Source organism: Phymastichus coffea, unplaced genomic scaffold (genome assembly GCF_024137745.1).
Source record: "Phymastichus coffea isolate CEN01 unplaced genomic scaffold, Cenicafe_Pcof_1.1 PCOF00077, whole genome shotgun sequence".
Lineage (NCBI taxonomy): Eukaryota > Metazoa > Arthropoda > Insecta > Hymenoptera > Eulophidae > Phymastichus > Phymastichus coffea.
The window spans coordinates 1,223,495-1,239,186 of NW_026706888.1; the positions used below are offsets into that span (position 1 = coordinate 1,223,495).

The following is a 15,692-nucleotide window of genomic DNA, read 5'->3' on the forward strand; positions in this document are numbered from 1 at the left end:
AATATCAAATAACACCGCCGACGCGGTAAAAGAGATTTGGCAACTAAGATTGTAGCAAGCTTGAATTTTTCCAACGGGTCCAACCCAATATTTTCCCCATTGAATCAGCGGATGGCCGTGACACTATTATGAAAAGATGTGTAATACGCATTTTATGATGCTATTTCGAAAGTTCGTAGTGTGTATAAAGAGGCGCGAAACCAATGTACCTTGTTTCGTTGTAAAAACAAAAAAAACATATTCTGCCTCGAGATACTTATGTAATAGGCAGTCTCGTCCCATGAAAAAATATCCGGCTCGTTGACCGATGGAACGACCTTGACCTTTCTTCCTCGGTCCGCGTGGAATCCGACGTACCTTTTTTGGCCGATTCGCCAGGTGAAGAGACGCGCTCCAACTTCCGCGGTGTCCCTGAACGCAAAATTGTCGTGAGGCCACCGAGAGAACCGTACATCCCGGGAGGTATGTCGCAAACGTATACCTCACGCGTGACGTGTGATGGGTGAAGGGAGCTCGCGCAGCCACGCACAGTCCGTTCGGAGTTTTGAGAGTGTAAAGAGAGTCGCGAGGCGAGGACTCGCGCTAGCAATTTCATCGCAGGCGGCGGCGCGCCTGGGTAAAACCCGCGCGAGTGCAACGGCTGCAATAGCGGCTTGGCGCGCGCCCGACCACATATAAATACGAGGCCGGGGAACTTCGTCGGCTGAATGGGCATTAGGGCCTCGCGCGTGCCACATCTTTAGATTTCCTTTTTCACGCTCCAAGATGTTTGCCGCGGTTACTTGGTGCCTCGTGCTGTGCGCCGCTGCTCTAAACGCCCAGCCATTTCAAGTCGGAGAGAAGAGGGATGCTGCTGCTGCTGCTCCTGGGCTGATTACTTTCCCCGAGACACCTGTTGCTACTTTACGCCACGACGAGCCGATTTTGAACAAAGCTAGTTCTGGTATAAAATTCTACTTTCTTTATTATACTAAAATTCGCGTTACGTTTAAGCAAATAGCCTGACGTTTGAGAAATGTTCACCCTTTTCTTATTCAGTTTTTTCTCAATTTTGAAGGCTTGTCAAACCTTTTTTATCGAAATTTAAACTATTTATTATAGATTTCACAACGAACATTTTCAATTAAATCGAATTCATTTTATTTTCTATAATTTTATTTGTAAAATTTAGAATTCCCTTCGTGCAAGCTCAGTTTACTTAATAAATAAGTGAAATAACGAAAAACATTAGCTGACAGAGTTGTTATTGTTTATTATCATAATTTTGCAATCCTCGGTATGAAACTCGCAGATGCAACTACCCTCAATTTCGCTAATTGTATAAATGAAACAAAACTTATTAATTTTTTGTCATACGACAGAATCAAATTGTGATCTAATGTTATTGAGTTTATGAATACATTAACATGTTTTCCAATCGTCTTTTTTCGAGAGAAGTAGGTCAGTCGCTTTCAGTGATTGCGTCGAGATGATTTAAATGAATCTCATAAATTTACCGGGTCTGAGTAACATTTCACAAGATGAAAAGCCCAAACGTAAAGTGCAGTTCAGAAATACTTAGTCACGTACTGAACAGTCTGATAAATGTTTAGTCGAGATGCAAGAATAGATCAATCATGAAAATTCGTTCAAACTTTCACGGCTGTCGCATATTGCTGCTTGCCGTTAACTTATTCGAACGACTGTAGACACTTATGTAACAAGTTTTTTATTCCTCATTCAGCCAATTTGTAAAACCTATGATCGTAAGCAGCGCTCAAGAATATTCGAAAGATAAAAGAAAATTGAAGCGAGCTTATTTCCATAAGAATCGTTCTCAAAACTCCATTGAAATCATATTGAAAATTACACATACACGAGCACCTTCACTCTCAAAGTGTATTCGGTCGGATCCTTTCTCATTCCTCGCGCTCCGAGAAGTCTGAACCGACAAGTCTCGTTACATAACTATTACCGAATCGCAAGTCGAACAAAAACAGTCGCTCTGACAACTAGGAAAGTAATTTTTATAAAACAAAGGAATACTATATTCGCGATTGCAGAGTTGATGAGAGATCAGCGTTCGGCGGACGAAGAGTACGATTATGTGGAAGACGCCGCGGAGGACGGTCCCGAGGGTCGACACTTGCACAAAATCAAACGCAAGCTCAAGCGCAAGTTCAAGCCACACAAGTACGGCGGACTGTTGGGTGGATTTGGGGGTTACGGCGGACACGGCGGCGGGCATCATCACGGCGGCTATGGAGGCTACGACTGTCGCACACTTCACGGATGCGGCGGCTTCGGAGGGTAAGTTTTATTCAATGACTAAATGCGAGTGCAGGCAATTATGAGCGGCGAACGAAGGACGCGCCCTCGCAGATTAGCCGAGTTTTGCGTGAACGTATCGCGGAGGGTGCATATTACGATTTTACAAGTGGATAATTAGGCTTATTGTTAGGGGTACACATGCGCGTAGCAAAATTTATTTATTTACATGACACGACGTTTCACATTTTATATATAATCTCCGATGCATGCAAGATTTCGAAATTTACGCTGAGCACATCTAAGTTAATTGATCGGAATAAACCATTGCTTTCACTTGCTCGGAGGATTAACGATGCCCGTAACGGTAAATTCTTTAGCTTTGCCGGAAATCGCCAAGAACTGCTCGGCAATTTCGACTGCCACGCGGATTTGCGCTTCGGCTGTGCTGGCACCTATAACATGCAAATAAGTCGCACGATTATTTTTTCTTTTCCGAAGACAAAAGAAAAGCTATCGGTTGAATTGTCAAATGATATTTACCAAGATGAGGCGTGGCGACGACTTTGGGATGTTTGATTAACTCGATTGTAGCCGAATTTTTCGGAGGCTCTTCGAGGAACACATCGAGTGCAGCACCGCCGCATTGTCCGCTCTTGATTGCGTCCAATAAAGCGGCTTCGTCAACAATACCGCCGCGAGCCACGTTGATGATGTAGACGCCTTTCTTGCATTTGCCCAACGTTTCTGCGTTGATCATGTCTGTAAGAAAACGGCAATTGACGTTAGCCGTAATCGAAGTGACAAGCGAAATTCGCCAAAGGTAAAATTATAAAATCGTTGGCAAACGTTGTCCCGTTAATCTGTGAAACGGCGCAAGCTTTCAAAGAAATCCCGTGTCCATGAAGCAAATCGTAAAACTCACTCTTTGTCTGAGGTATCAGTGGCGTGTGAACGGTGATGTAATCAGCCTCCCTCCAAACATCCGCGAGCTCTCCTTTGGTCACGCCAATCTCGGCGAATTGCTCGTTAGTCAGGAACGGGTCATAGGCAACAATCCGCATATCGAACGACTTCATACGTCGCGAAATTTCACGCCCGATCCGACCAAAGCCGATGACTCCGAGTGTCTTGCCCGAAACTTCGTTTCCGGCGTACAATTTACGATCCCATCGTCCCTCTTTCATCGATTGGCATGCCTGTGCGATGTTGCGTGCCAATGACAATACCATGGCACACGTGAGCTCGCAGGCACTGATACTGTTGGCTGCTGGTGTGCTAAAGTAAAAAAAATTTAAGAATACGTACTACTTAATGTTGATACTTTTAATGTTATCTTCGACTCAAATATTTATGTTATATTTTTTTATTTTCCCGCCAGCGATACAATACATATTCATGGCATTATAAACTGATGATTATTAGACAGATGAAATGTAAGTCAAGAATCAAAGTAACATTAATAATTTATAATTAAACTTACACGAACGTACGTCACACAAAACGTTTAATTATCTTTGCATACTATATAATTTACATTTACCTTGTTAAACTTGAAAATTTGAGAATGAAAGAAATATGATTTGAAAAAGCGATTCAAATTGATCGAGTGCTAACCGCCGCGAAAAGAATCCAAGATAACAGTACGCTTTCTATCGTTTTACGAACACGCGGGGGGCCACACAGCAGTCGCGATAAATCGTGCGCAGAGAAAAAGATTTGGGAGTTGGTGCAAGCGAAAGATAGGAGTGAGCAAGGGAGGACAGATAATACTTACTTCAACACAAGGACGCCATTGCGCGTGGCAGCCGGCACGTCGATGTTATCGACGCCGGTGCCGGCACGCCCGATAAGTCGGAGACTGGGTACCGCGTCAATGACGTCTGCTGTGACTTTGGTCTCCGATCGCACGATCAGCCCGTCGTGTTTCTGCGAACAATAAGCCAAGGCGAGCGTCAAACGAGCGTCTTCGGTTGATTTTCGCGCGACGCGAAACGCAGACACGGGGTATATATACCGGACCTTCAGCTCGGCGATCAAATCGTCTTTGGAGAGCTTCTGCTTCTGCGTGACTTTGACGCCATGTTTGGTCAGTAAAGCCTGGCACCTCTCGTCGACCGCGTCGCTTATCAACACACTGCTCAGCTCGACCGACATCCTTCCTACGCGATGATTCGTAACCGACTGATTCGTTTGCTACGAGGCGACGCGCGTGGCCGAGAGGCGAACGCTCGATAAGACCTCCTCGGTCGCAGAGCTCCACTCGCGCGGGGATTCGATCGCAGCCTTGGCTCGATCGAAAGGATGACACGCCGAGCCCGCTGCTGCTCGTCCCGCGGTAGAAACGCGACTGGCTCTCGGCGAGCAGCACGCGAGCGATCGCGAATCGGCAAGATCAACGTAATTTCCTTTTCCCTCACTCTCCGACGAACTTGATAGTGGAATACACGTTTCGCGGCAGATGATTTATTACGTCACGCCGGCGCGCCATTGCCAGCTTTAATCTACAATTATGTACATTGATATTTTTTCCCATTCGGCTTTTCTCTCGCTCGAAAATACATCCTCCTCTATTTTACAGCTATGCGCATTGTATATTGTGCAATATACAACTTATATATACAATATACAATTCTTATTCGCTAGAAAATTTTTATCCGCGATATGGGTGGCGCTGGCGAATAAAATATCTGACAAACATAACGATCATTTACGCCATAGCCAACCGAAAGTAAATTGCATTCGTAAAGTGACGCGAAGCCGATAGTGAAAAAATACCGTCTCTACCGATCCGAGTACGCTCTTCTTGTCATGCAAATCGTCAAGCCAATTAAAAGCCGACCGCGCGCGGCTTGTGAGACGTCGAGAGCAGCGCCAAGGTCATTAGCATTTTGGTTAGGTTCAGCTCCGTGCAACCGCATCGAGTGCATTGTTTTTCGGGTGGGAAACATGTGCGCGAATTGATTATGCGCGCAATACGATCGGTTTACCCGTATGCAAATCGCCGCCGCTCTCGCTTGTGAGCCTGATGCGCGCACGTTTCTCTTTTACGTTCGCGCAACCACGGGATTGCACCTTTGCATCTCGTTAAAAAGAAAAAAAAAAAATTACGCTGACACACGTGTTTGACAGTGATACGCCACTCCAACGAAAATAAAACAGAAAAACAGAGGGATCAACTTGGAAAATGGATTTGAAACGCTTTGTAAAGTTTACGGAGCCCGAACGAACGTTAAAATCGCAACCGATATGATAGTAGCGGGGAGGGGCTGCAAGCTCGCCTACGTCTGATCGCGACAGTGCCCCGAGGCTAACGCATCACCTTGCTTGGCTGATTGCTCACAAGCTTCTATCGATTGTTATCCAGTTGGCAGCAGCCGTCGTACGGGCCAGTAGCCACGGCAATAGCGGGTCCCAGTCACGGAGGGGGAGGCTGGCACCCCGGCTACGGCGGCTACGGCGGCTACGGCGGCTACGGCGGATACGGCGGCAGGCCAACCGCGCAGGCGTCTGCTTGGAATTTCGGACCCTTCAGCATCGGCTGGGCCAACGCCGGCAAATAAAGGTAAGGGATATTGGCCAGCGCACATTCTTATTGACGTGGTCGTCGATACATCGAGACTCGCGCTCGTATAGAACGACGCGGAGGCACGCTACAGGCATGCCGCACAGGACGCTCCGCGATAACAAAAATATATATATACGTATATGCGTGTACCAACGGCTCGATTCGCGCGGATGGACCTCCAAAATCGAACGAGAGCGAAGAACGCGTGAATCGAGCAACGGTTTCTATCGCAACGCAGAAAAAGAAATAAAAGACAAGCCGCGAGCCTCGTGGCCAGCGCGACACTTGGAGAGAATAATCATCGATCACGCTCAATCGGCGTCCGTTGTGGCGCGACGAGAGAGAAATATCGAACAGGCCGCGTCGCTGGTTTTCCTATGCACGCGTGCGAAACCCGTTGGGCTTTCACTAGGCGTAGATTTTTCTCTTTTTATTTATGTTTTTTCTCTCTCTTTCGAGAGACGAACCAAACGCGTGCAGGGTACGGCTGATTCGGCAACAAGCTCTCGTCGACTGTCCCAGCCTTAAAGGAGGGTTGCGCCTAAGTGTGTGCGTGTGCGCACGACCGGTTTCCTCGCCGATTTACAGCTCTCGAGTCCACGCAGCGTGTTGTTGCAACGAGATGCGGCTACTGCACCGCTCTCTCTTTCTCTCTCTCTTTCTCTCTCTCTCTCTCTCTTTCTCTACTCTCGCTGGGAATATTATTTTCATTCTGTACCATGCTGCTGCTAAAAAATGGTTTTTTTTTCGTTTGGGGTTGTGGGGTACGAAAAGATGAAAAAAAAACAATATTCTCTTTTTTTTACGCCGCTCGTTTTACTGGTGAGTGGTTTGGCTCTGGGTGTTGTGTGGGTGTCCTTGTAACACTTTTGCGCGTCGAATTCTTATGGAAAAAAACGTATAAGTATTAAAAAAAATCTAAAACTGTATAAGGCAATTCGAATTTACAACGTAAATATCAAGTTTCAACAAACTGTCGTTCAATTGTAATTCAATTGTAATCAATTGTTCGATCTTTGTTCTATTGCTTACGTCTTTGAACTCTTGTTTACGTCTAGCATTTATTAATTTCCAAACTCGAACTGAAGTACTAACCATTGTTGCATCATTCTAGGGCGCAAAATAATATATAAAATCAACGCGAACTAAATCGTACCTCTCGCGCAACGATTACCCGTAGCGTTCACCTCGAAAAGATAAATCACGCGAAAAAAATAAGCCGTTAGGTTTCACGAACTTTCACCAAAAACTCTGACCACCCCCTCGCTTCTCGGCTAACGAACAGGCGAAATCTGCCATGCAGAACAAAGGAACAAGCATAAGAAGACGAAAGGAAAGAAGAAGAAGGAAGAAAAGAAAAAAAAAAAAAAAGCGAAAACCAGATGTCGGAGAGCAATCTGCCCGCGAGAGAAAGAGAAACCCGCGCATCCGCGCTGCGCGAGCTTCTATACCAGCTGAGCCGTGGCGCGTGAGAGAATTCGGCAGATTGCAGTTTGCGCCGCGCTCCGTTTCGGTTCGTTTCTTTTCTCCTGCCGAAGCGATGATTTTTCCTTGCGGAATATCCGACTTGCCGGTCGACGCGTGCGCAGCAGTCGTCGTTACGGGGCTCGCGTGAGAACGTTCGATGGGGTTTTCGAAGCGCATCGAGCGACGTCGTCAACGTCTCCGACGCCTTCGCAACGCAAATCTCCAGATCGCGAAACTAAAATCCGAGATGACGAGCAACTAAAACCCCTGGGCCGTGATGCTGTTCGTTCAAGTCCAGTTTCCATCTCCCGCCCCCGCTGCCATCTCTTCCGCGTAACGTCACCCACGATCACCTCGGCGAGCCCAAGCCCGCTGAATCTTTGTCTTTGTCAAAAGAAAGAAAATAAATAAATAAATAAATACACGAAAGATCACAGCAGTCCGCGCACCCGCGCGAGTTGAAGCTTCAATAGCACCTGCAGCGTCGTCGTCTGACTGTATTGGCAGAGACAGTCCGACAGTCCGGCGAGAGGCCCTTTAAAACCGGCGAAGAAGAGGAGAGCGCCGGATCTTGCCCCCTCCCCCCCTCCCGTCCCCCCTGAGAACGTCGGAAGATTCTTTCCGTTTGCCTGCTTTTTTTTTTCTTCTCCGTTTCTCTCCTTTGTCCCTTCCTTTTCACACGTTCGTTCCCCCGAGCGCATTCACCTCGTCGTCGTACAATGGCCCGCGCGCGCTCTCTCTCTCTCTCTTTCTCTCTCTCGCTCTTAGTGCCTCGAAAATATTCGCGCAACCCTTCTTCGTGACGCGGCGCAGGTTCCTCGCGGCGGACAGACGTGCGCTGAGAGAAAGCGAGCGTATTTTAAGTAAACATGAGCCGAGCGAACGAGAGAGAGAGAGAGAGAGAGAGAGAGAGAGACGGACGGGTGCGCCTCGTTATAATAATTTAGGTGCATTGCACCCTACGTTGCATCGTTGCCACATGCACACGGGTGGGAAGAGGAGGCTGCGCATATATACAAGCTCCGATACGCTCAGCAGACTCCCAAACGGAAGTGATGGTTGTTTTCCTTTGTGGACGCACGTGCGTGCGTCTGCGTCGCTCTTGTCGCCGGATCTCTCCTCGCATAGCATACCGCGTACGTGCAAACGATAAACAGGTAGCGTTACGAGCCATGCGAAAATTTTGTGGGAAACTGCGCGTACGACGCGCTGCCAATTCACGCGGCCTACGAGTCTCGTTCTAAACGTACACGAGCTCCCGCGTCTCTGCCGTACGGCGTGTCGGTGCATACATCCTGCGCAATTATGAAATTTCGCCGAGAGATGCGACTCGCAGTTTCGACTCCGCTCGTTTGCCTTTCACTCGCGCGCGGTGGCATCGAGGGACCTTTGCGCGCCGATTTTTTTCCACGTTTACCACCTGTCGATCAAGTCCAAACGACTCTGAGTAACCCAACGTGCGATTCGGGGTATTTGCCGTGCGAAAGGAAAATCATCGCAATGTGCTCGCTTCATCGTGCGTATAGAAAGAAACGAACAATATTTGGCGCAGATCTCACGAGTAACAAACTCGACGCGTTTCTATTTGACGAGAGGCGTGAAATGCGATTGGGAACTCGCTGACGTGATTTCACGGTTCGTCTCGGTCCGCGGGATATCATTTTACAGACGATCCGAAAGTCAAACGAGCGAGAATGAAAGCAAAAAAACCAACAGTCCTCCTACATCGTCGGACGTGCCCATCTCTCTAACAGACTGGAACGCAGTCGGATGCTCGACACACATCCACAGCGGAGCTGAATTGGCGTTTGCGCGAGTGCCCTGCAGCGCAGTCAAAGCGTTCGCGAGAGGAAGAAGCGTGCGCGGGGCACGATTTCGAGCGTGCAAGCCGCTCGTAGCCCGACGAGGCGATTTTACGCCGCTCGACGCGACGCGCGTCGCAAATCGACGAAAATAGCGAGATGCGTGTATACGGGTCCGCGTGACTCTACGCGATGAGCCAAACGATACTTCCACGGAACGTTCGGACGTTGAGATTGTTTGTCAGAGTCGGCCGCTTTGCACGACGAGCTGCAGGATTGATTACCGTCGTTTCCAGTTAATTTTATCATCTGTCGGGAAACGCAACAAATGGCGACGTTTTCAATCTTGCGCACGCCAATTCTCAAAGCTGCTTACAGTCGAGATAAGAAAACATTGCTGAAAATGAGAAATCAATTCGTTAAGTTTCGAAAATGTTTGAATTCTAAAAATGCTGGTATTGCACAATTTTTCACAACTTTTATCTACTGTGCAATGTTTACAAACGCGTTACGTCATTCTCTTGTGCATGGTTTTCGTATTCGACGATGATCAGAAGAAATTTCATTGGTCAAATGGAATATTTTAAATAATTTTGAACCAAAATAGGCTAAGTTATTTTAATTACGCATATAACTAAACCTTAGCAGTGATCTGAACCGTATGGTGTTAATTACATCTATGGAAGTTTAAACACAGTTTACAGATGAGAACACAAACAAAAACCATCACTTGAAAACTATTGATAGTTTGAATTCTCGTCATTGCCATTCAAAATGAAATTCGGCAAAATATATTTCTGTTTCAGTGTCCTCGTCGAAACGGACAGATTTTGTAAATAGCGTATCCTCATCTGTAAGCGACCTCACGTATCGTCCTCGAAAGGCAAAATATCCCGCGTCGAGTCCGCGCGCAAAAAGACGGCGCGCAGCAAAGTGTCCAGGACTAAGCTCTGCCGGCGATGTTTGTAAATAAAGAACCAGTCCCGCCGAGGCATCGGACTACAACGAAATCGGCCGGCGAGCGAGCGAAGAGGAAGGCGGACGCGAAGAAAAGACAGCGACAGGAGCAAGGACCTGCCACCCCCGAGCGATCGAGATTTTTCAAGCCCCGAGACTCTCTCCTCTCTCTCTCTCTCGCGCGCGCGCACGCGCGCGCGTTCGCTTTGTCCGCTGCTGCTTTGCTCGAGGAGCGCAGCCACCAGATGTTCCTCAAAAGGCGAAACCGGTAAAAATTGGCGAACCGGCCGACGACGAGAGAAACAAAGGGGGAATTAAAGGGAGCGGACGCGCGCGCGAAGGGAAGCAACGAGAGCTGCGCACCAGAAAAAGAGAAACTCTGCACCAATGATGAGACAGTTCAAAGCAGCTTTCTCTCTCTCTCTTTCTCCATTGCCTTGCTTACTGTTCCTTTCCATACCGACGCCGTTCGATCTCGCGCGTAGAGCTTGTAAATATGCTTCGCCAGAATTTTCAGTGCGGATTCTTCGTCGTGGCGTTCAAGTCACCATTACTTCATATATGTATCATATAACTGTTCGTAAACTGAATAAACAAATTTTATACGAGGCACAGTTCATATTCCATTTGCAATTAGTTTCGTTGCGAACGATAGGGCGAATTTATTTGTCAACGAGTTCGCGTCTAGAGTCGAAGGCGCCTCATCGACATTTCACTGAAATTTCAGCAAAAAAAGAAAGCAACGCACTTTGTCACGAAAACAGACCAAACCGCTTTATTAACAACATTGTAGTAGGTCAGAGAACAACGTTTCCAAGCGGCATCATAAATTCCAATCGTCGATAGCATCTCCGCGAACCGAAAAGGAAAAAAAATACAAGCCCGGGCACTCGAGAACAGCTGGCCGTTGGTAATAAACATTTCGCAAATACCATGCCTGCGCGAGAAGAAGAAGAGGAAGAAGAAGAAGAAGAAGAAGAAGAAGAAGAAGAAGGTCGGAGTATATAAGGATCGCGAGGGGGAGGGGGGCTACAAAAGGGACGCCCGCGAAGAAAGAGAAAACGAAAAAAAAAGACGAGGACGAGGATGCTGCGCGCGGCGCAAAACCGAAAAGCTCTCATCTCTCGGGGCGCGCGCGTGCAATGACCGTGTGTACGCGCGATCGTCCGGCGCGAGTTCTCTCTCGTCTCTCCGTTTGCCGCGGCGCGGCTGCAGTGAAGAACGCGACTGCCGCGGAGCCCCGATCGTCTCGCCGGCCAGGTTAATCGAATCGCGCGACTCGCGGGGACGCTCGTCGAACGCGAGATGCCGCGGACGGGATCCGACGGAATCGCTCATGGGAATATCTGGCATGGCGACAGGAGCCCGACGCTAAGTGGAGTTTGATGCGAGCATATTTCGCGCACACGCATGCCGAGCGCAAGATTTATCGACGCGTACGTGTGACTGCGCCTATCTCGGGCAAGAGAGTTCGGGCTTCGCCGTCTTTTCGGGACAATAGAAGCTGAGCAAATAAATCTCAGGTCAATTATGCAGAGAACCTCTTTTCTCCTTCTCTCTCTCCCTCTGTCTCCTCTCTGCCTCGACCATCCGACCGAAAACATTTTTATTCCATTTAAGAGATCATTCAATTGCAATTGTCGCTTGATTTTTTTACTTCTTCTCGTTAACGGCGTCCGAGGCTGCTTAGTTGGCGTTAATTCGTTTGAAAACCGACTCAGCTGATATTGATTCGCGAGCGTGGGGTTCGTTGCAAATCGACCCGTCGCATACTCCGATCGCAAAATTGACGATCCCAAGGTGGCGTTGAGCGAAAGCGAACGGCAGAGGACGATCGGCACCTGCTCGCGCGCCTGCTCGTACGCGCGGGCAAACCGGGCGGATTCGACGGTGCTTATCGGCGATGCAGTCGGCCCCACCGAGCGGCCGGCGCACGGATCACGGGTCTCGAGACGAATACGAAAATAATGGAATCGGGCCCGAGGTGAGCGGCAGAAAAGCCTCTCTCGGCCGCCGCGCGATAAATCAACAGAGGCGAATCTTTCACACGTCGGCCCGATTGTTTTTCCTCGGCGCGTCCCTTTGTCCGGGCATTAGCATAATGCAAAGCAATTTTTGCTAGACACCTCGCTCGCCGAGGGCTTTCGAGCGGCGAGGAAGCCTTTGCCTCTCGTTACGACCAGAGAGTCAGAGAGAGAGAGAGAGAGAGAGAGAGAGAGAGAAACCAGTCGCGGGGCGAGCGAAAAGACACGTAAAAAGGATGAAATAGAAAGCGGTCCGGCCGGTACAGATACGCGTACGCGCGGCCGAAGAGGGAGGGATCGCTGCAGCACCGAGAACCCTTTAAGGTGGATCTCGAAAGGCCCGGGGATGCTTTGCCGTGGAGTCGAGCAGGCCTTGGACTCGCCGGCGTGTACCGAGTCCGCGCGTCTTTGTCCGGGACACGGGGCCTTCTCGCCGATTTTCCGCGGCGATCGCTCGTGCTTCGGCGCGAGATCCCCCGACCGAGTTATCGAGCGTCGGCTGCGCGGGATCACGCCGGGCGCAATCCGATTGACGCAGCGTAATTCACGTGGATTAGCTTCCACCGCGAATTTCGGGATTGAATCGCGAGACCGCCGGTGAGCGCCGGGATTGTTCCGCGCGAAGCGCACTTTACTTAAGAAAAATTATCGAAAGAGAAAGTTGAGCGAACGCGTTTTATGCGACACTGCGTATGGGCGTAAATCAAAATGTGATTTCTAAAGTGCCAATCGTTCCATTACGTTAAAGACAAAAACTAAAAAAACGTATTGTTATTCAATAAAAATTGAAAAGTATCGGTGGCTTTTAACGAAAAAATTCAATTGAATTAAAAAATCGCTGCACTGTGAGAAAATAATCACGTAATGTCCTTCCAACAGCCTGGTTGTCGACTCCAAGTGGTGCAGCACGTTCGAAGAAAAACCATTTAAACCTTACACGTCCGCCAAAAATATCCCGTCAACTTTACAATCAAGAACGAAGATAGCTCTCTTATTCACACCAGTTCTCGAAAAAGAGAAACTCGTCGATTTCTTTTTCATTTTCCTTTTTGATTATTCGAAAGTGCAAAGCGCACAAAAGTCAAAAGACAGCGATCAACAAAATACCCCCACGAGGGTTTCCCTCTCCTTTTGGACGCGACCGGCGGCAAGTGTCCGCTTTGCGAAAAGCGCGCGTGTGTGCGTGCATTGCGTACATGTCTCTCCCTGCCCCCTTTCAGGTTGCAAGCGAATCGGATTGGCGGGGCCCGAGTGGAGTCCGGTCCTGGGGCCTCTCCCTCCCCGCCTCCCCGCCTCCCCCTTGTTATAATCCTCCCTCTCGCTCGCTCTTCCTTACCTTTGCGTCTACTATCACCATCCTCGTCTCGAAGCCTCCAGCCTCGGCGAGCTTACTTGTACGCTGCCGCGGCATTGTGCTCGCATTTCTCGTGCGGTTGTCGACTCGGAAAGTATCCATCCAGGATATTCTCGGTAAGTGTGCGTTCGCGAATACATACATCCTGCTCGATTTAACGTTACCATTGTCCGCGACGATTTGTCACGCATTGACAGATCCGTAACGCGGAGCCCGAGTGTTTTTCTCTTTCTTTTCCGGTTTTATTTTCTTTCATTTTATTTATTTATCTCGTCGCCACGTCTCGCGGGTTCGCAGGGAACGCGCAGCCTCTTTGTCGTGAGCCTAGTTTCTTTGTTGTGCGGGCGCGAGCGGTCGGTGCCCTTTTTCGCGACGTGTTCCGGCTAAGAACCTAGCGCCTCGTGCAGTTTACGAAATTGTTTATCGGAGAATATCGTGCCGAGGAGGAGCGCTGCTCGCGCTCGCGTCGGGCTTTTTTTTTACATTTTCTTGTGCCACACCGACGAGGAATAAAATAAACGGATTCGAGCTTTGTATTTCGATGTTTCGTTTACGTAAGTAAATTGAGCAAATTTTATGACTTTAGCCTGGCTGGTTACAAGTCCTGCGTAAGGTCCCTCGTTGCTGCAGTTTCATTTTCTTTTACTTAAAGTTCATTTCTTCAGTTTCGACGTCGGGAAACGATACGATTCTACCTATTCTTAAACGCAATTCAAATCTCATTTTTCTTTCTGTAAAATATTGACTTTTCTATCGCTTTTATCCGCGCGCGCGAGTAATCTTGCTTGTCCGCTGTCGGGAATTGTGCAAGACAGCCAAAGCCGAGTTTTCGAAAAGCTAACGCCGATGAATAATTCATGCCGCGTGCCATCGTGCGAATCGTCGGACGCGCTCGCATCGACATCTCGCGTCGATCTGCGTCTCCGGGGTCCGCCCGAGAATAAAGCTCGACGGGCTCGGTCTTGTCTCAGCGCGAATCGCGCAACGGGAAATCGGAGCGGATTGTCGATCCCCCCCGAGGCGTCGTTACGTTCCGCCGCCATTTCGACGCTCACTTCGACTCGCTCGCAGTCTCCGATCTGTCGGCGTGCCATCGACTGCTCTCGCTCGATACTGATCGCAGTGCTTTTTTGCTTTTGCAGAAATTATCGTTTGGTTTAGGAACAAGAAACTCAAGAAATTCCCGTTTGGCTCGTCAAAAAAAAAAGAAAAAAAAAGCAAAAAAAAAAACAAAAAAAAAGACAAAAAAAAACACGCAAGCAAAAAAAAAGCAAAAAAGAGAAAAAAAAGCAAGCAAGATAACAAGAAAACAAAAGAAAAGACAAAAAAGAAACATGACGAAAGCTCTGGTATTCTTCGTTCTTCTTTCGGCCTGCGTAACCGTCAATGCCCAAAGTCAAGCCATAAACAAAACTGAAAGTAAGTTGTAACGGCGGAGCGCGAGGTCGTGCGCTAAAAGTTGGCCATTGGTTTTGCAGAACCGATCAGTCTGCCTTTCCAAGAAATCATAGTGTCATCGGACTTCAAGGTCCGGCGCAAATCGAAAGAGAATCGGCAGGGTAAGGAATTATTCTTGGCGAACGTGCCGTCAGCTACAGCGACCAGTCCGCCCGGAAAGTCAACGGCTCTCGCGTCGAGGCTAGTATTGAGCGGCGGGAGTAGCGTCACACCGGACAGGAGGAGGAAGCGCCACACCAGCACGGCTCACCGAAGGTATACGCGGCACACTCTTTATCTGCTTGTCTGCCTATGTTTTTTTTTTTTTCTTTTTTGTTCGTTCGTTCGTTCGTTTGTTTGTTTTTTCTTTTGTTGGCGCGCCGGGACGAGTGCAGCGGTTGCGCGATCGAACGCCTGCGCGCCGACATTGCCGACACCGCTCGTGGGCGGCGTTCGATCGTGCTGCACGCGATCTCGAGGTGCGTCGCAGCATCGCCAGTCGCCGATGCAATTGATTTGTGCGCGCGCGCGTGTACCTGTGTGTCTGTCCTGTGTGTTCGCAGACTCCCGAAGGAAGGAATAGCGAAATACTCGCTGCGATCACGACAGCGTTGATTGCCAAAAAAATTAGCACGTGAAAAACGAGGACAACCGCACGACTCCTCATCCTCATCTGTGATCACACGTTTCGGACTGACCTTTGGACTTCGGCTGGTAACAAAAAGTGGATTAAAATTTTTCTGTGTCATAACAATAATTGGTTGTGTTTTTTTTTTTCATCTTCCACTGTCTTCCCTTCTCCCCGTTCACCCTCATTCCATCCTATCGGAAAATTG

The 15,692-nt window shown here is 48.6% G+C and overlaps 3 protein-coding genes across 3 annotated transcripts; 2 read left to right on the forward strand and 1 right to left on the reverse strand.

The window, feature by feature from the left end:
- Nucleotides 1-652: 652 nt before the first annotated feature.
- LOC131668375 (uncharacterized) lies at nt 653-10,637 on the forward strand. The gene is made up of 4 exons (XM_058942484.1): nt 653-943; nt 2,043-2,289; nt 5,615-5,812; nt 9,891-10,637. The coding sequence occupies exons 1-3, from the start codon at nt 766-768 to the stop codon at nt 5,808-5,810; spliced, it is 621 nt and encodes a 206-aa protein (XP_058798467.1). The 5' UTR covers nt 653-765; the 3' UTR covers nt 5,811-5,812; nt 9,891-10,637.
- On the reverse strand, nt 2,433-4,586 carry LOC131668374 (D-3-phosphoglycerate dehydrogenase). Its single transcript, XM_058942483.1, has 5 exons — nt 4,270-4,586; nt 4,025-4,176; nt 3,173-3,525; nt 2,791-3,009; nt 2,433-2,702 (listed from the first exon to the last, which is right to left on the reverse strand). Exons 1-5 carry the CDS (start codon nt 4,402-4,404, stop codon nt 2,581-2,583), a joined length of 981 nt encoding a protein of 326 aa, XP_058798466.1. The 5' UTR covers nt 4,405-4,586; the 3' UTR covers nt 2,433-2,580.
- Nucleotides 10,638-14,506: 3,869 nt separating the features above from the next.
- On the forward strand, nt 14,507-15,593 carry LOC131668421 (uncharacterized). Its single transcript, XM_058942554.1, has 3 exons — nt 14,507-14,838; nt 14,898-15,132; nt 15,420-15,593. The coding sequence occupies exons 1-3, from the start codon at nt 14,754-14,756 to the stop codon at nt 15,469-15,471; spliced, it is 372 nt and encodes a 123-aa protein (XP_058798537.1). The 5' UTR covers nt 14,507-14,753; the 3' UTR covers nt 15,472-15,593.
- Nucleotides 15,594-15,692: the final 99 nt, after the last annotated feature.